Source organism: Ictalurus punctatus, chromosome 3 (genome assembly GCF_001660625.3).
Source record: "Ictalurus punctatus breed USDA103 chromosome 3, Coco_2.0, whole genome shotgun sequence".
NCBI classification, from domain to species: Eukaryota; Metazoa; Chordata; class Actinopteri; order Siluriformes; family Ictaluridae; genus Ictalurus; species Ictalurus punctatus.
The window spans coordinates 13,484,693-13,512,661 of NC_030418.2; the positions used below are offsets into that span (position 1 = coordinate 13,484,693).

Consider the following 27,969-nt stretch of genomic DNA (forward strand, 5'->3'; position numbering starts at 1 on the left):
GTATTCACCACCTGGTTCAATACCGCTAGAACCACCTTTGGCTGCAGTTAGAGCTACAAATCTGGGAGATGTCTCGATCAGCTTTTCAAACTTGGATCTTGATGTCCCCCCCCCCCTTTTTTTTTGGGGGGGGGGGGGGGGGTTGCTGAAGCTCTGTCAGATTGACAGGGAGACCATTACTGATCCATTTTGAAGTCTCGCAACAGATTTTGACTCGGTACGAGGTCTAGACTTTGACTGGTCCATTCTAACACATTCAGATTCTTTGGTTTTGAGCTTTGTCAATATGCTTGGTGTGTTGTCCTGTTGGAACGTGAACCTTTACATCAGTCTCAAGCATCTTGCAGACAGGAACGGGTTTTCTTCTAGGATTGGCTATTTTTTTTGTTCCGTCCATCATGCTTTCAACCCTGAGCAGTTTTCCAGTCCCTGCTGATGAAAAGCATTGCCACAACATACTGCTACCACCACCATGTTTCACTGTGGGGGATGTGTTCTCACGGTGATGAGCAGTTTCCGCCAAACATACCACCTAATTCCAAGGTCAGCACGTTCAGCTTTGCTCTCATCAGACCAAAGTCTCCAACACGGGATTTCATATGGATTTTTTTTCATTAATGATTTCTTCTCACCACTCTTTCATAAAGCTTAGCTTTGTGGAGTGTCTAGGCTGTGGTTGTTCTATGAACAGCTGCTTCCATCTTAGATCTTAGCTCCTTCAGAGTTACCCTTGGCTTCTTAGATACCTCTCTGGCTAGTGTTTTCCTTAGCCAGTCACTGACTTTTACTGGATGACCTCTTATTTATGAATAATAGCTTTAATGGTGCTCTGTGGAATGCTTAGGATATTTTTTGTAACCAAAACTTAACACTTTAACAAAACCATTGTTTTGTTGAATCGTTTGTTTAGCTATGTTCTCTAACAATCTCTGGGGCCTTCCAGGAACAGGTTAATTTCTGCTGAGATCATGTGACACTTTAATTGCACATAGGTGAATGCTATTCAGCTAATTATGTGACTTCAGATGGCAACTGGTTGCACCAGAATTAATCACAGCAATGGGAGTGAATACCTCTGCAAACTTTTATATCTTTTTATTTATAAATAATTTTGCTAAATATATTGATTCCTCCTGCTTCAGTATTATCTGCTATTACGTGTAGATTAATGACATATTATACAATCGAAGTCCATTTCAGTTCCAGGTTGTAACACTGCAAAATATGGTTAATTCAGTCCACTGTTTGATGGTGTAGTACAATGTTCTAAGAAAGGCGCAAAGTTTCTGTAACTCATTATCACTTGGCTCAGTAAGAATTTTGTCTGTTATGGCCGTGAGTTAGGCATTAACTAACAACACCTTTTCACAGTAAAACACTGAATTATGAAATTACGCTGATGTTGTGTTAACTTCATTTGTCTTGCAGATTGCTCGACAGTTAGCGTTCCTCTACACGACGCTGGGACTGGGTGTCCATGGAAAAGTGGAAATGAATCATGAGGAAAACTCAATGAAATCTGATATTATCCTGAACTCTGAGCTAGTATAATCACGAATAAAGTATGTGAATTATTTTAACAAATGCACTTCTAGTGAATATATGTGCATTTTTATTTAACATGTAAAAGTTCTTTAGGAAAATACAAATGAGATGGCAGCAGTTGAGCTTCGCGGGGCTTGGCTTGTATTCATGTCACATTCTCAGCACTGGTACATAAAATTAACGGCACTTAGGAAACATGCTTTCTCAGAGACGTAACACTCGGACTCATGGTTGGGGTGAAAGCGCTTACTGGTGGAGTACTTAAGCAGCAGTCCCTGGCCCTTTGAGGTTCTGATTTTGGATTTGGAGAAGCTGCTCGCAGTCTCAGGTTGTGTACTGAAGTGAACAGTCAGATGATCTGGCAGCTCGCTAACAGATGAGAGGTTTGTTTCGGTATCTTCACCAAAGTTCAGGAGTACCAGAAAAGCCTGGTTCAGTCCATCCAGCTCACGCAAGAAGGCAAACACGTTACCATCTGCCCAGACGTAGCAGAACCAGCCTCGAGTCAGTGCTATCTCCTTTTCTCTGAGCAGAGCCAGAGTGCGATACTGCTCCAGCACTGAGGCAGGGTTAGCCTTCTGAACCTGCACCCACACACACATACAGACATAACTGTAGTATTAAAGTACATAAAAAAATTTAAATTCGTCAAGAGAATAGTAAGATGTGAAATGAATTAATATTAAGGTACTGAAATAGAAAACATCCTGATTATTGTGAGGTTTAGAAACACCTACCTCCACATTGATGGTGGTGAAGTTTGGACCTACGTCCAACCAGGTACCGTTCTTGCCATCACTAAAGCCAGCATTAAGATTGCTGTTCCACTGCATGGGTGTCCTCTGAGGATCCCGACTTTTAGTCTAGAGAAGATCAGTTGCGTGTTTAAAGCTGTTTTGATCATTTGGGGAAAATGCACCATATAAAGTGCCTTCTCACTTACTGGGTCGAACTTTCCAAAAGGATCCTGGATCACAGAAACATTAACATTCTCCATGCCAATCTCCTCTCCATAGTATGTGGTGGGGGTTCCAGGTAATGTTAACAGCAGCATGTTGACAACGCGGACATATTCCTGACCAGCCCTGGAGCTCATGCGTGGCTTGTCATGATTCCCCACCTACACAGAAACGTTTACAAGTATTATTGTTCAACATTAAAACATTCAAGTCTGTGTGGTTTAAATAAACACAGCAGGCAACTCACCACCCAGTTTGGCCATTTCCCTTTGGGCATATTTGACATCCAGAGTTCAACCAGTTCCTTTGCTCTCAATCCAGACAGGCCGTCCGGGAGGTCCAGCAGATAAAAGTTAAAGGGGAAATCGGCCTCTTTAACAAAATGGGTTCCATAGTACATCATGGTTTTTTCAATTTCTTCATAGTCATATGACTCTGTCACCAGAAAACTGTTTGGGTAAAGAAATAAACTAGTAGTTTATCTTGAAAAAATAAATAAACAAATAAAGGCGTCATTCTTCAGGTTCACACAGGACAGTGTTAAGGAGAAAGCAGGAGTACCGGTAGCGTCCTGGTTCTCTGCTGTATTCATCCATGTCTACTCTCCATTTTCGAAGGATGTCGTGCAGGCCTAGCTGCGTGTATGTATAGTCATGGTACAGGTCAAATTCCTTATTCACAGTCTCCTGTAGTGTGAAACATGAAGAAACCAGGAGGAAAATAACATCAGCTGTTGCATGGAGAGCAGAGCATCTCAGAGTGATGACCTCTGCGTAAGTCCACTTTCTTGTTTTGTGTCTATATTTTAAAGACCGTCATTCTGTGTAAATCTACACACATTTAAGCCATGTTTGCTTAAATAAATGTTAATGTCTTTGAAGAAAAAAAAAACAACAATACGATAACATTTGTAAGAAGATCTGCAATCAACTAGCCAATCAACTGATTCAGCACAGAATCAGAATCAGTTTCTGGTTGTGCTTTATACTGTTAGTATCTTTACACCCAGGCTAATCATCACTACCATACAGATATGTTTTTCAAATGAACACTCGAACACCCCTGTACATCACTCGGATGGAAATGTAGATAAAAGTATGTACCAACTGCAATCAAAATGATTCAACCTCTATTACAAATCAGGTTTATTGTCAAAATGTACAGACTTTCAGCTGTTTGCAATGAACAAATCAAACAACAGCAATTGAAATAGTTCAACACAACGAATGCTTCAAGTGGTTTCCCCAAATTCAACTGAAAATGCGACTTATAAGGACTTCTTCGGTTTCAAAATTATTCAACCCCCTGAATAGAATCCCTCACAACAGCACAAATATGCAAAACAGGTGTTGTCTCAAGCACACCTGATGCAACTAATCAGGGCTTCATTGAAACACAGAAATATGGCTAAGTCAAAAGAATGGTCCAAAAAGTTAAGAGAAGATATCATCGCCCTTCACAAACAAGGAACAGGTTACAAAAAGATAACGAAGGCATTGAATGTTCCTAGAGACACAGTTGGAAGCATAGTTCACAAGTTCAAAGGAAACTGTGACCGACGTTTAGCAGTTCCAACTCAGCGTGGCGCAAGGTCCCTTTCCAGAACCTTCACACTAACTGTTCCTCAGTGATGGAATGAACTTCCGATCTCAATCCGGACCGCAGAATCTCTCACCATCTTCAAAAAACAGCTAAAGACCCACCTCTTCCATGAACACCTATCCAACTCATAATAAAAAATAAATAAATAATAATTTTAAAAAAAATTGCACTTACACCTCTACTCTGCACTTTGCTTCTCCTGGAATTCAATTAATAGATCTTGTATGGTAGCACTTCTTGTATTGTTCTCTGCTTGATATATCGCTTTGCCTGTATCTTTCTCATTTGTAAGTCGCTTTGGATAAAAGCGTCTGCTAAGTGAATAAATGTAAATGAATAAATGTAAATGTGACTGGTTACACTACCTGGACGGGGCAGAAAAAGAAAGCTATCAATGGCTGCAACAGATTTCTGAGAAGGCAGGTTGTGAAAAACCCTCGAGTGACCGCGAAAGACCTGCAGCAAGACTCGTGGCAACAGGCACTGAGGTTTCAGTGAGCACAATAAGGCACGTACTAAACAGAAGGTTTCCATGCCAGAACTCCAAGATGTACACCAATACTGACCCAAAAACACAAGAAAAGTCGGCTCAAAATCATAGAAATAAGCCACAGAAATTTTGAGATTCTGTTCTGTGGAGCGATGAAACAAAACAGGAACTTTTCAGCACAGTGGATCAGCGGTATGTCTGGAGGAAGAAGAATGAAGTAAGAACACTGTCCACAGTCAAGCATGGTGGTGGCTTGGTGATGCTTTGGGGATGCTTTGCATCCTCTGCCATTGGAAAGCTGCAGCGTGTGGAAGGCAAGATGGATTCATTGATGTATCAGGAAATCCTATTAGAAAACGTCATGTCATCTGTGAGGAAGCTGAAGCTTGGACATCATTGGACCTTCCAATAGGACAAATTCCACCGTGGATGGTTGCAGAAGAAGTCCTAGAAGATTCTACAGGGCCATCATAGTCACCTGACTTGAACCCCATAGAAAATCTCTGGTGCGATTTGAAGAAGGCAGTTGCAGTATGCAAACCCAAGAATATTACTGAACTGGAGGCCATTGCTCATGAGGAATGGGATAAGATTCCTCAGGAAGCTGGTGTCTGGCTATGCATCTCATTAGCAGCAGGTCATAACAGCAAAAGGGTGCTCTAATAAGTACTGAAGATGCTTGCCATGAAGGGGTTTAATAATTTTGAGACTGGAGAGATCATTATAAGTTGCATTTTCAGTTGAATTTGGGGAAACCACCTGAAGCATTCATTGTGTTGAACTATTTCAATTGCTGTTGTTTGATTTGTTCATTGCATACAGCTGAAAGTCTGTACATTTTGACAATAAACCTGATTTGCAACAGTGGTTGAATCATTTTGATTGCAACTGTGTAAGAAGCCAAGGTTCCATTATACACTCCTCTTCAGTGCTTAGAGAAATAACTCTCTCTCTCTCTCTCTCTCTCTCTCTCTCTCCTCTCTGATGTTGTGGATGGCATTAAAGAGCTGCCTGTGTGCACTGCTCAGATTTCGAGCTCCTTTGTAACTGTGTCGTATTAGGATAATTGGAATGACTGCCTGGTAAAATCCATGGAAGTATGCACCAGTAATCTCACTGAGAACAAAGTCACATACAATGCTATTTTTCTTTAAAGCACATTTTAAGAATATTTCTAGCTCATTTAAGCATTAGCGCCTAAACTATTTTAATAAGGAAATTTGGGGTGGGGGTTACATAATGTAAAGTTTGTTTGTCTATCAAACTGGGCATGAGTGAGCTCTAGCATTAGAGAGCTATAATGAGATGTACAATGTTCATCTATAAATGCTATATCTAGAAATACCACTGGCTACGTGGTATTAAACCAGATGACGGTAATAACTGGTTTGTAGTTAAAACTGTACAATGACTCACAGGAGGTTGTTCAGGATCAACCTGGGGTTCGTTCCTCAAATGCGTCGCTTCGAGCATGTGCTTGACAGCGTCCATGCGGAATCCATCCACCCCCTTCTTTAACCAGAAATGGATAACGTCCTGTTAAAGAGAAAGAGGGGCAAATATACAAAGGTTTGAGGGAAATGCAAGTAACCTGGTAATATGCTCAACTTATAATGGTAGGAATCCTAACGGTAAAAGACAATTTCACTAAAGATTGTTAAATCATTCAAACATTAAATCATGGATATGTGCTAAAAGCATATCTATTTCCTCAGAAGTTTTTACATACGAATAACATGTTAGTTTGCATCAGCAAGAGAAGTATAAACCACCGCTAAGAACAGCTGATAGCGCTGAGCTATCAGTTTGAAACATAGATGGGGTCAAATGCATAGCTGCTTGTATACTTGACCCTCCTTGTGTTTGCTACCTTTGAAGTGTGTGTCATGTGGTGATGTTAAGCTCATGCGGTGGGCCTGACGCCCAGGTGAGACACTGTGTGCCTGTGAGCCAGAGATAAAGAGGCCACTGTGACTTGAAAACCACCTGAGAAGATGACAGCCTGCAGGGTATCACGCAGCACACAGCGCTCATTCATTCAGACATTCATTCTCTTTCGCCTTGTCTTTCTCAACATCAGAACATCACAATGACCTCATCGTATATGCAGCATCTACTACTGAACTCAGCATCACAGTACACCAGAAATGCGTACAGTACGCTTATATTAGTGGCACGTTAACACTACAGTGCTAGTGTTGGTTACGCTGTGTGTATGATTACCGTCATCTCCTTTATGACATCGGGGTTACGGAAGTTGAGATCTGGCTGCTCTTTGAGGAACTGATGAAAGTAGCACTGCCCACGAACTGGGTCATACGTCCAGCCCGAGTTCCCAAACACACTCACCTGAGGATGTATCATGCATTAAAACATGGCTGTAATGTTTCAGTGGTTCAAGATGGTCTGTGTTATCGCAAATTAAGAAGATTCCAAACATCCAACATTTCCATATCGCTTATCCTATACAGGGTCACGGTGAGCCTGGAGCCTACCCAAGAGAACTCGGGGTACAAGGCGGGGGTTACCCTGGACGGGTTGCCAACCCATCTCAGGGCACAATTGCACAGACAATTTGGAAATGCCAATCAGCCTACAGAGCATGTCTTTGGACTGGGGGAGGAAACCCCCGAAAAATGTGGAGAACGGGATTCAAACTCCAAACCTCGGAGATACAAGGCTAACCATTAAGCTACCATGCCCCCGCCGATTCCATGAGAATGATCTGATGGACTAGTGTCCCAACCGTGGTCAGTGTTCTGGAACCTCTGACCAGGATAAAGCATCCACTAATGATGAATGAATGAATGAAAATGAGAAATAGAATAACAACAACAACAACAACAACAACAATAATAATAATAATAGTGAAACCTCTCCATCTGCTTATTTGCAGTATGGATCATCATACCCAGTTGTTAGGCGGTTTGTCCTCAGTGCAGTTCACCCAGATATAGAAGTCAGAATAGTATTCAGTGCGGTTACGGCTGAGCTGGAACCAGATGTGCTTATCACTAGTGTGGTTGGGAATGTAGTCCATTATCAGTTTCAGACCTGTGGCAGTCACAGACTTTTGTTACATTCTAACAGGCCACAACACGGTCAAATTACCACCACAAGGTTTGCAATGAAGCCCGTTTTCATTGATGCAAAGGGTTTCGGTTAGATTTATGCTCACCCATGTTATGCATGTTGGACAGCAGGTCATCAAAGTCTGCCATGGTTCCAAAGAGAGGATCGACATCCCTGAAGTCTTCCACATCGTAGCCAAAATCCTTCATGGGAGACTTATAGATAGGGCTGATCCAGATTGCTTTGATGTTTAAGTACTGAAAATGGCTCAGTTTTTCTTTGATGCCTGCATACAAGCATATGTTAGAAAAGGTTAGAGATAACCATTTATCTTGAACACAATAAGGTTGTTTTTTTTTTTTTTTTTTTACATGCCGCACAGGCATGATTATATTTGACCAAGCTTATCTTTATTGCCACCTTGTTCATAAAGTCACTGGAGTCCAGTGTCATTTTTGTCCATTACATAACAATAATCATAGTAAAGAAGCTTCTAGCTAGTGGAAAAACAACTGATAAAAGGTGGCAAAAGAACTGGCTATCAAATATATTCATCCCATGCACCTGTTGCATAAACACAGGAGAATGGTTTAAGCTATCCAAAAAGTGATGCATTAAGTTTGAATGTGTGTGTGTGTGTGTGTGTGTGTAAATTCTCTGAACTCTGTGCTGTGATGTACACTAGGAAAGGTTGGCTTCAACTGCAGCTGGGAAGACCATGTAATACATGTTTACAGATTAGTTCACAGATCGGTGTTTTTGTTGTTTTACAGAGAAACGGACCTGTATAATGAGAATGTGCACTACCAGTTTTGTCAACTTAGCTAAAATATACATCCGTACATGGCTATTAAGGCAATCCGTGGTATCGTTAAAGTAGCCGTTTTTAATTTTAATTCGTCTGCCAGGTGCATGAAGGATTGCAATTGCAGTAAAATCAGACACTTTTCTAGTAATAACGAGATGTTTCCTTGTAGTAACAACACTTTTCTAGTAATAACGAGATGTTTCCTTGTAGTAACAACACTTTTCTAGTAATAACGAGATGTTTCCTTGTAGTAACACTTCTAGTAATAACGAGATGTTTTCTTGTAATAACAACACTTTTCTAGTAATAACGAGATGTTTTCTTGTAGTAACAACACTTTTCTAGTAATAACGAGATGTTTTCTTGTAATAACAACACTTTTCTAGTAATAACGAGATGTTTTCTTATGGTAACAACACTTTTCTAGTAATAACGAGATGTTTTCTTGTAATAACAACACTTTTCTAGTAATAACAAGATATTTTCTTATGGTAACAACACTTTTCTAGTAATAACGAGACGTTTCCTTGTAGTAACAACACTTTTTTCTAGTAATAACGAGATGCTGGTTTTGTAAAGTCTTCTCTCAGCTGAGAAACTAAACCTGTCAGGGTCGTGAGTCGCTTTTGTTGCCAGTGTGAACGAATGTAGTTTGTAGTTGTAGTTTGAGCCCATGTTTACCGTTGAGGTCTCCGACACCGTCCCCGTCGGAGTCTCTGAATGAGCGGGGGTAGATCTGATACACCGGCGTGCTTTGCCACCAGCTCAGGCAGGCTGGAGAGAGGACTATGAGCGTGATGGTGAGCGCGATGAGCGCCAGGGTGCACGCCACCGTCAGCCAGAAGAGGATTTCTCTCGGTACGCGGTATCGAGCCTGACTGGAGTATAACAGCAGCACTTCTTTGGGCATCCCGGCGTACGGTTTAATCTGCGTGTACGCGCTTTCCGCCTCTCCAGCTCTCCCCGGGACGCGCTGCTCCTGCCCGGGACTCGTGTAGTCCTCTTCATCATCCTGAAAAGCCGCGTTTTCAGTATGTTCCTTGAGCTCCACAGATAAATTTTTGTCATCTCGGGTTACGCTCATTTTGAGGGCAGGAGTTTCTGGGTGGACTTGTTGTTTTTCTAGTCTCAGCACCATCAAATAACACTGCGAGTCAGGACGTGCTCTTTTATACTCCTTCTTACAACGTCTACAACCTCCTCAAGGCCAGAGTCCGCAGTTTCTCTCTCTCTCTCTCTCTCACACACACACACACACACACACACACACACACACACCCTCCACCTTCTGTTAATCCTCACACACGGAGTAGCATTAAACTGCTTTTAATGCTGTTTTGTTTGTATTGTTGTAGCTAGCTATGCTTTACTTACCCGCTAACCGAAGCAACAAAAGGAAAACTTTTCGGGAAAAGAAATGTCCCCACTGTCTGGATTAAAACTGTCTTTAGTCTCCATAAAGACATGTAGTGTATAAACCCACAGAGTTACTGCGTATGCCAGCCAGACAGTCGATGAATTTCATAGTACTGTAGCCACATAATGCTATGCTACAGCTACATCTAATGCTAACCCGCTGAAACACAAAACAACACAAACCATCAAATGAAGTCGAATGGCTTCCTCTACAAATACCATTATGAACCGTCAGGTAATCATTTAAACTGTTATCATTAATGGTCCTTAATGGTATCCGATAGACATAACATGCCACTAAAAGAAGGCAACAAAGGACAAGTAGAGACCAATAGGAACCATGACAGTTTCCATGAAAACCAGTACAATTCCCATTATAACCATGACAAATTCTATGAGGGTTTCTGGGTTTTGTTTTTCTAACAGGGTAACCTTACAATGGGGACCAGCCACAAGTCAAGTCTCCCAGCTATAAGATGACCCTCATGAAGACTTTTGGTCACAATAACACACACACTAATACACATTCAGAGTTGTGTTACTGATTTACATTACACGATGCAATGTTTTACCTACTCCTAATGCTAAGTTTAGCATTAACGAAATATGGGGGGGATAAAAGGGACCAGTCACGTCCATCATCATCCTCAGGAGGACCTTTTGGGCCTCAAAAAGAAAAACACACATGTGATAGGGCATATAGAATATATTGATTATACTTTATCAATATGTGTAACCAACATTTAGAATTATTACTTAGAAGCATAATCTAATAAATCCATATTAATTAACAAGCATAATCTACATGTATAATCAATATTATATAGAAGCATAATCTAAAATCATAGAACACTTTTTGATCAATTTGTATTCAGTTAGATGAATTTTGTCTTACTGAACAGTAATTGTTTTTCTGTATCAGCCTGCACCTTTCTGCACAGCAATAAATTGTCATTAAGTATTCGCTGAAACTGCTTTCGTAAGTAAACAACCTTGAGGCCGGATACTAATTAACGAGGTAGGTTAGGGCCTCAGGAAGCGAGGCAGATATCAGTTAGGAAGGCAGATAGAAACAGACAGAAGCTCATTGAGACATAACAAGAGAGTGTTGGTCAGAGAGAAACAAAATAAAACAAAGACCCTGAGTGAAACTTTTTTTTTTTTTTTTTTTTTTTTTTTAAATAAAACAATTTTTAAAAGTAACCTTGTCCTCATAAAACCTTTTCAAGAAAAAAAAAACCAACTGCGCATGCTCCACAAATTCAAGAGAACATATAGACACGAATAATTAATTGTGGCGAAGAAGATAGGTCTGTCTTTAATGAGAAAACACCCCCTAACAAACCCCGCCTAAGATGAGTTCACTGTGGAGAAAGGTAGAAAAAGGACTGCGTGTGTTTGTTTAATTTAGACTTTCTGCAGAATGTCTCACTTTATTGTTTCAATAAAGTTTGCTTACTTTTTGGCATCTACAAACCCTCCGTCTCTGAAGTGTTTTTTTTTTAATGGAAAAACTGTTTTCGACGACAGTTAGTAAGGTGGGAAATTGACAATTATATTAAGGAAAAACTTGAAAATAGACAACTAAGAGAAATTAATACCTTCCATTTTCTCAATCTGGGAAGAAAAATTATTCTAGGACTTGGGCACCAAATTATAATCCTCACAAAGTCTGCACACCCAGATCACATTTTTAATACACCTTCACTGCTTGAAGCACGTTGCTTGCACAGGTTAAGATGAACAACACGAGGTTCAACATCTCACCAGGTTTTCCAAATGATCAAGGAACCCATTGTGGACTAATGGCAGACCAAGAGGAGCCCCCCCATTTAAATAAATGGGGCTCAGACAGAGTGCTTGGCAGGCTTTTATTTCCTGGGTGTCCACATCTCTGAGGACCTCATCTCAGCTATCACACCTCCACCCTGATCAAGAAAACACTTTAGCATATTTATTTCATGAGAAGTCTTGAAGAGCTTTTATCACTATACCTTCAAGGGTATAATGATAAGTCTTTATTAATCACATATACACAGTGAAATTCTTTTCTCCTCATGTTAGGAGGTTGGGGTCAGAGCGCAGGGTCAGGGAGGATACAGTGCCCCTAGAGCAGAGAGGGTTAAGAGCCTTGCTCAATGGCCCAACAGTGGCAGCGCTGGGGCTTGAACCCCCAACTTTCTGATCAGTAACCCAGAGCCTTAACTGCCCCATACTGTGTGGTATTTTGGCCACTTAGTCTCTGACTGGAAGGCCCTCCAACACATCACTGGTGCCCAGCTACCCTCCATCACAGACATGGTCTATGAAGGGTGAAAGGCATCATCACCGACATCATGCACCCCAACCACACACTGCTCACTCTTCTCCCATCCAGGAAGCACTAAGAGTGTCTCCGCTGCCATACCAGTCATCTAAGGAAGCACCTCAGAAATCAACTTACTGAAGACCTCACAATTACTACTCCCCATTTTCCAACCCCTGTTGCAGTTTGCACTCAGATTAATTTATATCATCGCACAGTTTGCACACACTAAACTTGAATCGGTTTACCCAGTCTTGCACATTCTCCTACATTCTGTCACCTTATATTCAGTCGTACTGTTGTATATTGGATTACACTCATTTCAATGCAACCCCCCCCCCCCCCCCATTTTACTGTACTCACTTATTTTAATCCATGTTTTTTAATCTCATGCCTTATATTCCATTTGCACTGTTGATACCATGTCATCTGCACTGTTTTTTTTTAAAAACTTGTATGTCATTTGCACGTCACTTTGCACTTCACTGCCACCCTGCCTCGTTATCTATTTCGCACTTTACGCTCAAGGCTACTTGCTGTTTTGCACTTCTGGTTACATGCAAACTGCATATCTTTGGCTTTGTACTTGTACTCTGTTCAATGCCAAAGTTGAATCTAATCTAGTTATCTGAACATTTTGCTGAAAAATGCTCAAACACTGTCCCTAACAAACAAAACCAGTACAAAATCAAAGTACATTATGATAAGCAGATTATTCACGGTCATTTGATGAGCCATAGACTAACTTCTAACATACTACTGATTAATCAATACCAAAATCACACAGATTAATCAATACACACACACACAAACACACAGATTAATCAATACACACACACACAAACACACCGATTAATCAATACACACACACACATACACACAGATTAATCAATACCAAAATCCACCCCATACTCTTGCTTGTAATACAGCAGACATGTTGGGACCAAAAAGGCAAAGGTTTAATAAATAAATGATTAAAAAATTTTAATTGAAAAAAGGGGTATCAGGTAATGCCATGCTGATGAGGTTCACAAGCCAGTTCCTGTTGTAGTTCAAGTCTGACTCCCAAAGTACAGTACCTGAGCCTAGAACTCTCTGAAGGTCCTTGAGGACGTTATTATTTCTGAATACCTCTGTAATTAAAATTACTCACAGAGTTTGTGCGGTGAAAATCATAACCACAGAAAAGATCAACTTTTCCTATGATATTTTACTATGCAAGCTTTCACAAAGTAGCATACTGTATCAACTTTGTATTTAGAGAATATTACACTAAATAAAATCCAAAGCGCTCCAACTGGCCTCTTACACAAGGCATTTTAACACCAGAATACAAGATGAGAAACAGCTTTTAATTGATCTTTTTATTGTTCTGCTCAACTTCACCATTAGCCATGACTGTAGACATCTGTGACTCTTGAAAATGCATTTGAGCAAAACAAGTATTACACTTGTACGCCAAGTTTGAAAATAATACATAAATTCATCATAAAGCTTGTATCCATGTTCAGCTAACCAAACAAAAAAAAACAACAAAAAACAAAAAAAAACATCATTTTACAATACACTCTGAGGAGGGGAGGGAAGGCAGACTGATTCAAGAGTTCTGTTGTGCATGGTAAAAGTCAGAACCGAGGCCGGGGGGCGGGGTGGGGCATGGGGGGGGGGGGGGGGGGGGTTTAGAGATATGATACAGAGAAGATTGGAGCAGAGAAGTAGTGTGGCTTCACTGGGCATCAAGAATTCCTTTTAGCCTAATGTTCTTAGAGAGCCATGATACATAAGCACATAACTTCTGAGTATGTGTAAAATAATTCACACTTCTGTCTTCACATACCAGCCAACACACAACCACATACACACCGGTCATTCCATGTCAAATCACTTGAAAGGTTTCTAAAATCACCCATTATAGAAGCTGCTGCCGAATGATAACAAATCGAGGACGTATAAATGCAAAAAAAAACAAACAAATCAAACGAATGGTCATTCTGTGCTAATAGTCATCTTATAACTCTCAGTAATAAAATAATACTTTTATACTGGCACGAAAGTTTTTACAAAGTTTGACTAAATTAAAACATGAATCCTGAACATAAAACGGCTGGAATTATAGAGGGGGTTAAACAGCATCTTTGTCATGTCCCTTTAAATATTTCACATAACATTTCTTCACTACACACACACACACACACACACACACGGTTGCTAATACAGGAAACTGAGATGGCTATTATTCGTATGTTCGTTTTTCACTTTCGAGGTCATCCGAATCAGGGCACAGGTATTTACAACTAACAGGCTCGATAACTTGGTAAAAACTGAAATATCCTGATGTGAACCGATCAGCGTTTGACATATCATTAACCCTCTGATATGTTTAGACATTTATTTTGGAAGATCGGAGCCAACGGCAATTCGATTATTGAGAGTTGAAGAGTTAATAGATGTGAATATAAAACAGCTGAAGTTTCGTTACAATGTCATCACATTGCAAGCATGCAAAAAACAATGGCTCTAAGGTGTTTGTGGTGGGTGACATCAAACCATGATGATTTCACACAGAATAACTCAGGCACACAAACCTGTCACATGTATTGCTTCTTAAACAGTAAGCCATAAATGACACTGTACTCAAAGAGGAAAAAAAATAGATCAAATATATATATATATATATATATATATATATATATATATATATATATATATATATATATATATGTGTGTGTGTGTGTGTGTGTGTGTGTATGTATATATATATATATATATATATATATATATATATATACACACATATACACACACACACACACACACACATACATACACACTCTATATAATCTATATTATCTGAAACAGCAGGATTAAAAGCTTAGAACAACCAAACAAGTAATAAACTACAGAATGAAGCAATATTGATGCAGTCTCTCTCCTTCAGCATCTATCAGAGCACATGTGGGTGGGCATTGGGGTGTAAAAGGTGCAAAAAAGCTGTCAAACTTCAAACTTTTCCACACAGGTTATGTAGTAATGTAGCAAGTCCTCCAGACATGTTCCACATGCAATAGTCAGTCAAGGAAATCCTGATTAAAGCCAGTGATGGTCCATACCCCCCAGGTTTAGAGGGTAGCAGTGGTCTCAAGTTGCCTGGCTGCTCTATTGTGCTCGGAGGGGGGGAAGGGGGTGAAAGCTATGAAACAGCCACTAGCCCAAGTCCCCTATCCGAAGCCGCTTAGAAAAAGGCACCACAACGCTTATGGGCGTGCACTGCTCCATAGCCAAGTTTCAACAAGAACACCGACAACCACAAAGGGGGGAGGGGGGGGGAAGAAAAAAAAAAAAAAAAAAAGCACAAAAACTGTCTTTACAGTTTGATGTATACTTTCTAAAGCTAAAGTTCTCTTTCCCTCATGTTTTTGCAAAAAAAAAAAACAAAAAAAAAAACAAAACAAAAAAAAAGTAGTCTGTAATCCTTTTGGGCAGACTATTTACCATTGTACTTCAAATTATTAATGATGACCCAAACCAATATGGAAATTTTATAAAAAAGTGGAACAAAAGTATGAAGGGTGTCTCGTGAACAGAGGGATCCTTTAAGGCTGTAGGCCCTCAGGGTGGGCAGCTACCAGGGGTCCTCCAGGTCTGCACCGTTCTATAGAGAGCAGAGGTAGCAGAGGGAAAAATGACAACAGGAAGAGAAGGACAAAGTTAGTTATTAAGGAAAAAGTACTTTATTTTTCACTTAAAGCAGGATAAACAAACACTAGCTCTGGTATATATTCCATGCCTCAATGAAAAATTGTAAAATCAAGCTTTTTTTAAAAAATAAATAAAAATAATTAATTAAAAATATATAAAATGTTCAAGGCACAAGAGCAAAGACATGAAACAAAGAGTAAAACAAGAATAGACCTGTGTAATTTAAACCAAATGAAACCAATCAAAGATGAAGTGAACCAGCTTTCTCAAATAATTACTCATACACAACCCCTGTGAGATGTCCAACCTGCCAGGAGTAGACGTGCGTCAATATTACATTTCCATATTCTATTAATGCCAGGGACAGAGGGTTTACCCCTCAACACATCTCCACAGCCCATCATGTCTGTCAGGGGTTCTGCAGGTCACAGTGTGTATTTGTAAATATTACATAATTATCAAAATATTATGTAATGCCGGGGGGGGGGGGAGTTACCATCACCACACTGCATGTGTTTTATTCCTTGTACACCACAGCAATTTGCCAAGAAAGACATTTTTAATTTAGTCATTAACAATACATCATGCTATTAAAATCAATAGTCAAAGAAGCGTCACCATGTCAATGAGTATGTGTTTTTCATTTTTTAGAATCTGTTTATTACTCATTTGTGGCTCATCCTCCACACAAGACCCCTGTGTATGAGCTGTTCCTATAGAAACGATAACATATTAGAAGGAGTGCGTTAATTCAGTATAAACCCTTCATTTGTATTACCGCTGGAACTATGGCCAAAGCCGTCCAGTAACAGAAATTTAATCAATACTTTCTAACAATATTAGAGATGTCAACAGCACTGTAGTATAACTTTTAGCTAGCTACAGGAACAGCGTTAAGTAGCTGTTATTTGAAGTTACTGTCATTTGTGTAGTTTCTGTAGACCACCACCTCCTGTCCTCAATGGCACAGGACTTGCCCAAAACACCACTGTAGTGAAGTGTAATGAAAATTTCTCCTCCTGGAAGAACTCACATTTGGTTGTTTATTACTGAATGTCAAACAATGTAACGTACTTACGAAGTCATAAAACATTCGTTCACAGATTGTGCTCTGTCAGGATCAATCACTTGATCAACTCGCAATCTAATAATAAACAGATTTTTAAAAATGAAAACTGGACAAAACTGAGATCATTATTATTGGAACACCTATTCTTACGAAAAATTTCCTTTATGAGCTTACTTGTGACATTGATGGAACTCTCATTAGTACTGTTTTAAAAAATGTAGGCATTGTCTCACCTTTGAAGCTCATATAAACTAATCTAAAACTGGATTCTTTCATCGTCGTCGCATTGCTCGCCTCTGTCCCTTCATTAGCCTCAAAGATGCTGAAACACTGGGTCATGCATTTATATCCCCCTATATCCGTCCTGACTATTGCAATGCACTCCTTATTGGTTTACCTGCTAAGTCCATTGCTAGGTTGCAATAAATTCAAAACTCAGCTGCTAGATTTCTTACACGTACCAAGCGCTCTGCTCACATTACTCCAATCCTGTCTGAACTGCATTGGCTATCGGTTTCGTTTTTTTGCATTAAATATGAAATAATCCTGCTTACATTCAAATCACGTGAACTGCTTCTCCCCTACAACCCGACCCGCTCTCTCAGGTCCTCTGGGCTCAGACTCCTCTCTGTCCTTAGATCTTGTCTCTCCACTATGGGTGGCAGGTCTTTCAAGTGTTGTGGCACCCAAAATCTGGTTTTCACTTCCTCTGATTCTTCAAATCCCAAATCCCTCTGAGTTCAAATCCCAACTTAAAACATATGTTTTCTCAGTGTCACTTGTCCTAATCTGTTGCTATGCATTTTCTCTCAGTGACAGTTCTATCTATACTGTATCTTCCATTTGATGAGTCTGACTGTTCGCTGTTTTTATTTTATTGTACTGATATTGTAAAGTGTCCTTGAGCTCTTGAAAGGCGTTATATAAATGAAACAAATTCCTCTTCTTATTATTATTAGTTGCGCCTAGACCTAAGATCATTCTATCTATCAACATAACTTGCACTCTCTGGCAAGGTACATGCACTGTAGCAGGCCAGTGATCTAAACATGCCAATGACTATGACAAATAATGAAGATATTTACATTCTGCCAATGACTGTTAATCAAAACCTTAATACGATACAAACATTTGTACACTTTTCTACTTACGAGCCCTGTTTTGAAGTTTAAACTTAAGAAATTCCGATCTGGTCAACAGAATTATAGGACTGTGTTTGTCTGAGGACATGTAAATGTTGTTTACAATGCTGAGACAATAACACTCAACAGTGATGTACAACATCTCAAATGATTTCAAAGTAGAGATGCATCGATGTATCGGGCGATACCGATTATAGGCAATTTTTCACGCTATCGGCCGATAGTTTAAAAACATCCGATGATCAGGGCCGATTAAATCCTGTCAATCAAAAGAGGGTGGGAAAACACATCGATTTCATGCTGTGTGTAAAGATGATGTCTCTTGTCTGGAATGTTGACAAAACTGCCATTTGTAATCTCTGTACCGCTAAAATTTTACACCGGACACTGCAGTAGTGAAGCATGAGTTTCAGTGTCGAGTCAAATTTTTATTTTTTTGCCGTGCTGCTCGAGCTGAATTAAAGCGCCAGTACACCGTTGATAGATTTAAATGAAGCTCAGTTAACAAAAGTGTGTGAATGTGTGTGTGTGTATGTGTATATATATATATATATATATATATATATATATATATATATATATATATATATATATATATATATATATATATATATAGCACAGAAATATATTTGTAGAGTAATCTCTTTCATATCTAGTTAATGTTCATATATATAAATAAAAGTTTATATTATATATTATCAGTTTGAAGTACAAATGCTTTTGTATGTGGTGAGTGAATGTGAAGACTAACAGGAGGTTTTTTGGGGTTTTTTTTTTTTAGAATTCAGTCAATGTTAATATGAATTACTAACATTCAATAATTTAAGAAATCTTACTTTAATCTTCAGAATGTAGTTCATGTGTTAATGTTAATTAGAGTAATATGTTTTCTGTTTATGAGACCAGTTACTGTGAAACAACTTGGTGAAATGGAGAGGATAAAGTTTTTATTTGCATTTCTTTCAGAATTCTGGAATGAATTATTATTCATTTAAAAGAAGGCATAAAAGGCAGAACTATCGGTATCGGCCGATATCACTCTGAATAATCGGTTATCATGTCGGCTGAGAAATTTAGTATCGGTGCATCTCTAGTTTAAAAGTATTGAAACTGATCAGTGCTAAGAATTTCAGAGCAGGTTAGGATTGCTCACTGATATTATTAATGCATATTCAGCACTATTTTCAGCACCTCTGGATGAACAAAATGACACCTGGTAGTACATTTTTGGAAAAAAAAAAAACCAACACAGTAATTATAAGAATACATGACTATTTTAGCCTTCTGTAGGAAGAATGATTAGTCATTAAACTTACCCAATGAAACAGGAGGGCTGCATTAATCAAAAAAGTGAACACAAAATTAGAAGAGACTACAGTGTTTTTGACTGCAAAAGCCTTCATAGGTTTTCGAGAACGTGTCTATATGTATTCAAATGTGTTTGAGAATAAAAGAAAAAACATGGCTTCCACCTGGCAAAGCAGCTATACTGCTGAAGCGTAGGTGCAAATTTAGGCCAACACTGGTTACACAGCAAAGACTGTGTGCCTTAAAATTGTACATTTTGATTTAAAAATCTGATTGCTAGAAATCGCGCTTTTCAGACACTCAGTATTGGTGTCGGGTCAATGTCAGGTTGGATTGGATATTGGACAAAACATTGAATACCAGATCCTGTAACAAAAGGATTGGAATTGGAAAAGAAATGTATTTTTGGAATATTACATACATTTTTACAAACAAAGAGACTTGACTGTTCCCCCCCCCCTTTTTTGGGATTGATTTTATTATATTTATATACAAACTTCATATAAAGTATATATTTAAATACAGCATATCAAGATTTTAACTGTGAAGTGCTTCAAAATGCTTTTTAAAGCATCATACTTTTTAAAGACAACAATATTGCACAAGTATTGGAATTCGCCGAGACTCGAATTTCACTGTCAGTAAAGAAAAATTAATAATAATTACTAACAGTAATTGGCTAATTTCAAAGAACCCCCAGGCTGAATAAACACAGAACACTCAGTGGCCTGACGCAAACTATAAAAATGTTGTAATTACACAGCTGTTGAATAAGTGAATAATTCAGCTACACACACAAATATAATAATAATAATAATAATAATAATAATAATAATAATAATAATAATAATAACAACAACAACAACAACAATGTTTATTCTTTATTATTATTTCTTTTTATAGCGCCTTTCTACAAACTCAATGTCCTGTTATAATTATAAAGCAGACACAAATAACAGAATCACAACAAAACGACGGCGCAGTTAAGAGTCACAGAAACATTGGGTAAAGAGAAGTTTTGAGTTGGTTTTTAAAATCATGTACAGAGGTAAGATTATGGAAGGATTGTGAAACAGAGTTGCAAGGTGAAGGGGCAACTGTGCAGAAAGTCCTACCACGGAGTGAGGATGGCTTATAACGTGGAATGAGTAATAAGCTAGTATCAGATGACCTATGAGAGTGTGATGGAGTGTAAGGACGGACGAGATCAGCAACGAGGGGGCTAGACCATGTAAGGCTGTGAAAGTGATAAGGAGAACTCTGTATTGGATATGATATGAGACAGGTAACCAGTGTCACCTGCGCAGGACATTAGTGAAGTGTGGTGATTTCTCAGAGTGAGAGAGAACCCTGGTTACTGGATGTATTGAGATTTATTGATTGTTTTAGTGGAAATGCCAGAAAAGAGAGCGTTACAAATGATCAAGCCAAGAACTGATGAAGACATGGACAAGAGTTTCATGATCTGTGGTATTCAGAAACGGGTCTAGAAAAGCAATATTGCGAAGATGATAGAAAGCTGTGAGAGAAAAGATGTGCAAGTTAAAAGAGTGTGTGGAGTCAAAGATAATACCAAGGATGTGGACCGTAGGGCAGGGTCTGACGGGAACACTATTTATATCAATTAACTGATCATGGAGAAGAGACAGTCGCAGCATCTCCACATGTTCTAACACGATGGTTTTTTTCAGTATTGAGTTTGAGAAAATTACTGGGCATCCAGGAATGAATGTCTTTGATGCATTCAGATAAGGAATTTGTGGGGAACGGGAAAGAATGATGTGAGCTAATAGAGTTGAGTGTTGCCAGCATAGCAACGGAAATTAAGGCCATGGTGGTGAATAATGCGACCTAAGGGAAGCATGTAGGCGATGAAATGAAAAGCAGTGGACCAAGTACAGAAGCTTGAGGAACACCTTGAGAAATAGAAACAGTGGTAGATTGAAATTAACGACTGGAAATGTAGTGCTGATGACCAGAGAGGTAAGAAATGAACCAAGATAAAACATTGCCAGAAATTCCAACAGCAGAAAGCCAAAAAAAGTATACTATGTGAGATAGTATCAAAAGCAGAATTAAAGTCTAAGAGGACCAGAAAAGCGATGACGTGTGTTGGAGGCCATCAAAATATCATTTAAAACGCCGACAAGTGCAGTCTCAGTGCTGTGAAGCAGATGGAAGCCAGACTGAAAGCATTCAAAAGAGATTATAAGATCTCAAGTAGGAGAGTAGCTGGGAAGCAACCACTTTCTCCATTACTTTAGCCAAGAAGGGTAGATTAGAAATAGAGTGGTTGTTTTTAAGATCTGAGGGGTCCAAGCTAGGCTTGTTTTAAAACTGGAATGACAGCAGCAGGTTTGAGTTCTGGAGGGACAAATCCAGTACTAAATGTTCTAGTGATGAGGCGGGAAATACGCACTGAGATAACAGACATGCACAGCTCAAGTATGGCAGTGGGGGCAGGATCAAGCTGACAGGAAGTAGAATTAGATTTACTAATTAACTCAGAAACAGCAGATGGAGTAGTGGGATGAGAAGAATGAGTGATGAGTGAGAAAATGAACTGTGAAAAACTGTGTAGGTTACTTCTTATAAAGTATGATTAATCATAGCTCTAGTGTGACAATGTTTACCAGGTTAATTTAATCTATTGGACATAATTTATGTCTCTCAGTATCTCTAATTTGATGTGGTAACAATAGAACACAGGAAGGGGGAGACAGACACACAAAGGGAATACAAGCATAGTGCACTCTGACCAACACCCAGTCAAGCAGAGGCGACTGCCAGTAAAATACTGGCCATGTCACATAACAAATTGGAGTAGATGAGAAAGACAATCCGTAGATACACAGACTGATCAAGAGTCCAGGTCACACACGCAAACACACCTGCACACATGAAACCTCTTGAACATCTACTTTTCCTGCTGTACACAAAACCTGCCCTTTTAGCATAAAAGTGGAACTGTGGTTTAGGAACGGGGGGCAATGAAGAAAACATTGACTGCATTTTGCCACCATGTAATCAGGCCCTTGCTGTTTCCATATTGAACTGCCACATGAGAGGTTTAAAAAAAAAAAAAAAAAAAAAAAAAAAAAAAAAAAAAAAAAACCTTACAAAGTCGTCATAGCTAGTTATGGCCATGTCTGCAAATGCAGGTATTCTGCAATCATCATGTCCAATGACAGGCTGGGCCTGTGTGTCGCACTGCATCTTATCTCTGCTGTTACACACAACCAACATCGCTGCATTGATTGGACACGCACAAGGACACTGAACCCTGCATTTCACAAATAAGCACTAGCAAACGGGTGGGTTCAGAGTTTTGCCAGATCCATGTACTGTTTTTCACGCATCGTGGCGTGGAGCATTTGGTTCTGTGCTTTCTTGTGCTAGTTTAGTAAATTCCAAATATCTGTAAATGTTACAAATATTACCAATGTATAAAATCGGTTGTTAATCCAATGAGATTTACACTTGTACGCTCCGTGGCAGCTTTCAGGACGTCTGGGTTTTACCTCAAAACACAGCAGGAATGTTGTATTGTGTAGGGGCTCTAGCCTGAAACTACAACGGTGGCATGTAGAACCACGCTTCCGCATGTGTCGAATGCACCTCTCCTCATGCAGCCAATGTTCAGTAAAAAGGTCACTTTGATTAACATAATTTATGGAATAACTGTCCAACATTCTCTTAAGTTTACATGCATAGAATTGTAATGGCAGTAAAAACCATTATTAATTGTGGGTAAAAGTGGTCGCACCTCAGACAAGCCCTCGTGGGGTCCCAACACGAAGGTTGAAAAGCTATGATTTCGTATCTTAAAACTCACGCCAGCACAAACCAAAAGCAGTGTACAGTTAGGTTCATTCATTTTTTGATTATTGTGGGATCATGAATTTATGGAGGCTTCTTGTGCATCGACATCCTTGCCATGCTCATTTTGTTATGTAATCTTCGTTGCCAAACGGCTGAATTTAAAATCATTTACATTTCATCACTGTATGGATTTTTTTTTGTCCTTTGATTATCTTTCATAAGCTTTAGTACAATGTAAATACAGGCACTTCTTTTACTGATGAGAGTGCCACTGGCTCCTGTTTGAATGTACAGTGAAAAAACACTAATATAACACTTTAGACTTTGAAACAAACATAAAAGCCTATTATTTGGTATTCATTATAATTAATTCAAGTAGACTGTCAGCTATGGACTACGTTTCTGTTTATAATCATAAAATGGGGTTTGCAGAAACGGCTTAAAAATACAATCGCATCATGCATATGTTAGCAGTGCATCACTTGGCTGTGTTGTGTTTGTAGAAAACTTTTTTCAGGAGGTTTTCCTTGTTGGGTCCTCGTGTGCTCAGTGTGTGGGTGGTGTGTTTTTTTTTTTTTTTTTGGTGTGGTGATCTCAGCCTTTGTGCTTTGTTGCAGTTGCCCAGAGAGATGAGCTCACTGCAGCTGTAGGACTGTTTTGAACAGCCTGTGTGTGTGTGTGTGTGTGTGTGTGTGTGTGTGTGTGTGTGTGTGTGTGTGTGCGTGCGTGCGTGTGAGTGAGTGAGTGAGTGACAGAGCAGGATCAGGAGAGGGAGCCGTAGAACAGTCTCATGATGAGATTACTAAAACTAAGCAGATACAGTGGTAGAGAGCTGCACAGCAGATACACTACTGTTGTGTACGATACAAACAGTTTTACTGGGAGTATTATAGGAGGATTAAGATCACTCACCCCATCGTCTTCTCTTTGGGGGTTGAGCCGGTTATACACAGCCTCAATAACACTGTGCCTGCAATGGGAACCAAAATGGCACTCATTTTCAGATGAGCATCACTGAATTCGTTTACATGCACATCAAATTATGTTTAAGGTCTACATTTGGGCTGCAGCCATATTCCGAATAAGATGTTTATATGTACAGGCATCGGAATATTCCTGTGTACAGGGCTGTTGTAAATATGCCGGAGTTGCCTTTCCTAAATACCTAGCCTACAGCTAAACATCTGTTAGCACCCACGATACCTTGCGGAATGAGCATGCACGTATATCACCTTTCAGTGGATTTTCTCAATAAGGTGTTTACATGCAACAAATTTCCGATTGAAACAGATATTCCAGGGGTGGGAATCGGAATTTGGGGAAACAATAATTGCCTTGATCTGAGTCGGGCAGTCGGATTGGGCAGTTTACATGATTCAATACTAATTTGAATACTGCCGAATAATTCCGATTAATATTAGATTATTGATGTGCGGGTAAACGTAGCTACCATTCAAAGCTTACTGTGTTGCAAATTTTATGTTTTAAAAGGATTTGTCCTTTAGAGGTTTCTCAGACCAACTCAATAAATATTTGTTGATGATCAAAATTGAAGCTATGAAGAAAACAAGAACAAGATGCAGGGAATGTAGAAGGGAAAGTAAAAATACAATTAACCGTGTAGGTATATTACATGGATACAGTGTGCACGTTCCCTAGATTTCCTAGGTGTTTGATTACGTTTACATAAATAAGTGTGTATATGTGCATATGCATGCTCACTTGCTGGCAAGGCCTCCCCCTGGTGGGAGGTTAGGGATATTCTCTGTGGCAAGGCTTCTCATGACATGTACCAGATCAGGAATTCCATCTTCCCCTGCTTTCTCAATGAATTCTGAAAGAGAGAGAGCGAGAGAGATAGAGAGAGAGAGCGAGAGAGAGAGAGAGAGAGAACAAATGACAGGTTAAAAGGCTGCTAAACAAAATTACAAATATTGAAATCATGTGCCATCCCTGGTCACTAGAACAAACTGCAGATAAGTTTAGAAACAGTGAAAGGACAGCCAGAAATAAAGAAACCCCTCACACAAAACATTTCACAAGTAGTATTACAGCACCTGAGGTAAAAGCATTTGGTGAATAAACTTTGTGAACGACAACTGACAGCATCCTGGGGAGTGCAGGCCAGTGTGGAGGTGGGGACACAGTCAAAAAGGACAGGGGGACTGAAGGATGCCCTGCAGCTCAGTTGGACTGCTCTGGGCCCGCTGCCAGATGGATGTTCAGCCAGCACATTCCTAGCTGGAGGAGCAGTACTGACAACTCCCTAGGGCCCTCTCAGCACGTAGCCAAACATTACCACAACGTTACTCCAACCATGACCCAACATTCGAACTCAAGTATACATAACCCACAGAACTACGTTAAGTGCGCATCTGCTAAGTATGTGCAGAATGCAAAAAAGAAAAGGGAAGGGTACGCGAAGAGAGGAAAAACCTAAAGCAACAGTGTCAGGCTATTGAAATTTTTGGAAAAGACAGGGGCGGACAAGTAATAAATTTATTAGCTAGCCCATTGGGCAAGTGAAAGTTTCAGTGTCTCATGCTTGAGTTGCGCGGAAACATAGTTAGTCTTAAAAAGCAAGTGTAACTGAAGTGTGACGAGGTTAAGTACATTAATACAGACCAAAGGGAATGAACGATTTCTCACATTTCCAGGGACAGATCTATTTAGGTATAGTCCTTCTTTTATCCTGTCTCTGATGTACCACATAGGACAGATCCTCAACAACACAGCAGCACAGACTCTGGCTAACATTTTGGCTAGGAGTTGTGGCGTTCTCACATTACACATAACTGATGCTCTACAAGTCTGACTAGTGTGTTTATTTTCACTCAACAAATTAGCAGAGCTGCATGACAGAGCTGCATTGCGCTGTCATCTATACTGCTAGGCACTGTTTCCATGCGGATCCTTAAAATAAAAACAGTTCTCTACTGAGGTTAGGAATGCATCCTCGGCTAACGTGTAACATAGTTAAGCAGGTGACAGAAGTCAGGAGGTGCACGCTAGTAGTGTGTTGTGCCACCATGCAATATTTACACAAAGTGATATCATGTAAAAACGCTCTGAAAATGTCAATACGATATTTTTTTTTTACTCTGGTTAGTGACCAGCAAACAGTGGGGGGTTGTGATGTATTGGGGGAGACGACACACTACTTTAGCAGCCTACTGAACCTACAGTACTTGCTCGCCAGCTCAAGCCTTTGGGGGCCCTAAGCAAGATACACAAAAATACTCACTCCTAAATTGATTAATTTAAACACATTAGAGCGAAAGTACTGTTATCAAAAACACGCACATTGACCACACTTCTGCAGAATCCTAATCAGCAACAACATTCATGAGGTGACTAAATCCAGTTTCAATTTTGAAATGATATTTGATATATTTGTTCTGTTCTCTCTCAGGCTGTGTGAGCACATGTCGAGCAATAGCGGCATTGAGCAAGCTGGAATTCTGAGGTTTGTTTTGCCTTTTCTTTTAAAGCGCCTCGTACCATGAGCACGATGAGCAATAAGAAACTCCCAGGTCTGCTGTGTTCTCCGGCTGGGTGCTGCCAAGTTTGTTCAACTAAATAAGAGCAATATAACTACCAAATGTGTAAAAAAAAAAAAAAAAAAAACCAACAACAACAATAATTAATTAATTAAATAAATAAATAAATAAATAAATAAATAAATAAAAACCCCAAATAATATCTTGTACCACTTTCTCCCTTTCTGATGTAGACGCTTATTTTAAAAACATGTGCTATGTCCCAAACCACTGCATGGAATAATATGATTAAATAGTATACAACTTTAAAGTACTGATGGTATGATTTTGGGACACACGCTAAATGAAATACCCAACCAATCCCACTCTATCCTCACTAGGACCATGTTTAACTTAATGACATACGGTTGGTCATAAGATAACATTTATTAGGGGCCCCCTAGGGGCTGTGGAGCCCTAGACTACTTATTATGTATATCTGGCTATGTAGAGTGAATTTCTGTACAAATGCCCTCCAGCTTGTTCATTCACAAAAAAACGTTTAACAGAGTGAGAGAGACCATTACAAAGCAGAAGCTGACTTTCAGGACAGACAGACATGAGCATTGTTTTGCTTCAAGTTTCATGATATAAGCAAAAAATGTTTAATAAATAAATAAATAAATAAATAAAATCTCTCTCTTACCTTCCACACTAGATTCAAGGAACTTATCCAACTCTGCATCTCTCTTCACTGCCTCTTCTGACACTTTGGGTGCATTTGGCAAAGACACTAACACAACACTCATGTTATCTCGACTTCCCTGTAGGGAGAAGAGAAATTGAAATTTCCTATTAAGACTCTGGAAGAACAACAAAAAAATAATAATATTAGAATTCCACCATAATCCCTTTTTCTCACAAGATTCCAAAATAGGACCATGAAAAGAATAGTCCAACTTTTTTTCTGCCTAATCTACCACATCTGTAGTGTACAGTCAACTTTAAGCACCTTTCAAGAGAGTAAGAGGGGGGAAAAAAAGAAAAAAACTAAAACAATGGCTGAATTTCATTAAGCGTCACTGGAACTTGAATGATGTGCTCAGAGGAGTCTAAAATTAAACCATTTTGGCCACGTACATCTTCATTAAGAAAAGGTCAAGAGGAGATTATAGTGAGAAAAGTCTAAAAGCCCATTCACACCACGGACGATAACTATAACGATATAGTTCTAAATATAAAAGAATGACATG

General features: G+C 39.3%; 3 protein-coding genes across 4 annotated transcripts in view; 1 reads left to right on the forward strand and 2 right to left on the reverse strand.

Moving 5' to 3' along the window:
- The window catches only part of prepl (prolyl endopeptidase like), a 21,198-nt gene extending 19,522 nt beyond the window's left edge, over positions 1-1,676 (forward strand). Inside the window, exon 14 of the mRNA XM_017463951.3 lies at positions 1,429-1,676. Within this exon, the coding sequence (XP_017319440.1) occupies positions 1,429-1,551 (123 nt within the window). The 3' untranslated portion in view covers positions 1,552-1,676. The remainder of the gene's footprint in view (positions 1-1,428) is intronic.
- Positions 1,080-10,169, reverse strand: slc3a1 (solute carrier family 3 member 1). The gene is made up of 10 exons (XM_017463953.3): positions 9,158-10,169; positions 7,775-7,954; positions 7,508-7,650; positions 6,820-6,945; positions 6,013-6,132; positions 3,066-3,190; positions 2,752-2,953; positions 2,489-2,665; positions 2,283-2,408; positions 1,080-2,129 (listed from the first exon to the last, which is right to left on the reverse strand). Exons 1-10 carry the CDS (start codon positions 9,612-9,614, stop codon positions 1,704-1,706), a joined length of 2,082 nt encoding a protein of 693 aa, XP_017319442.1. The 5' UTR covers positions 9,615-10,169; the 3' UTR covers positions 1,080-1,703.
- Positions 10,170-14,978: 4,809 nt separating this feature from the next.
- The window catches only part of ppm1ba (protein phosphatase, Mg2+/Mn2+ dependent, 1Ba), a 47,072-nt gene continuing 34,081 nt past the window's right edge, over positions 14,979-27,969 (reverse strand). For both annotated transcript variants that reach the window (XM_017463950.3, XM_017463949.3), the window contains 4 exons: positions 27,423-27,540; positions 24,960-25,071; positions 24,150-24,207; positions 14,979-15,849 (listed from right to left, as the gene is read on the reverse strand). In XM_017463950.3, coding sequence (XP_017319439.1) covers positions 15,820-15,849; positions 24,150-24,207; positions 24,960-25,071; positions 27,423-27,540 — 318 coding nt within the window. In that variant the 3' untranslated portion in view covers positions 14,979-15,819. The remainder of the gene's footprint in view (positions 15,850-24,149; positions 24,208-24,959; positions 25,072-27,422; positions 27,541-27,969) is intronic.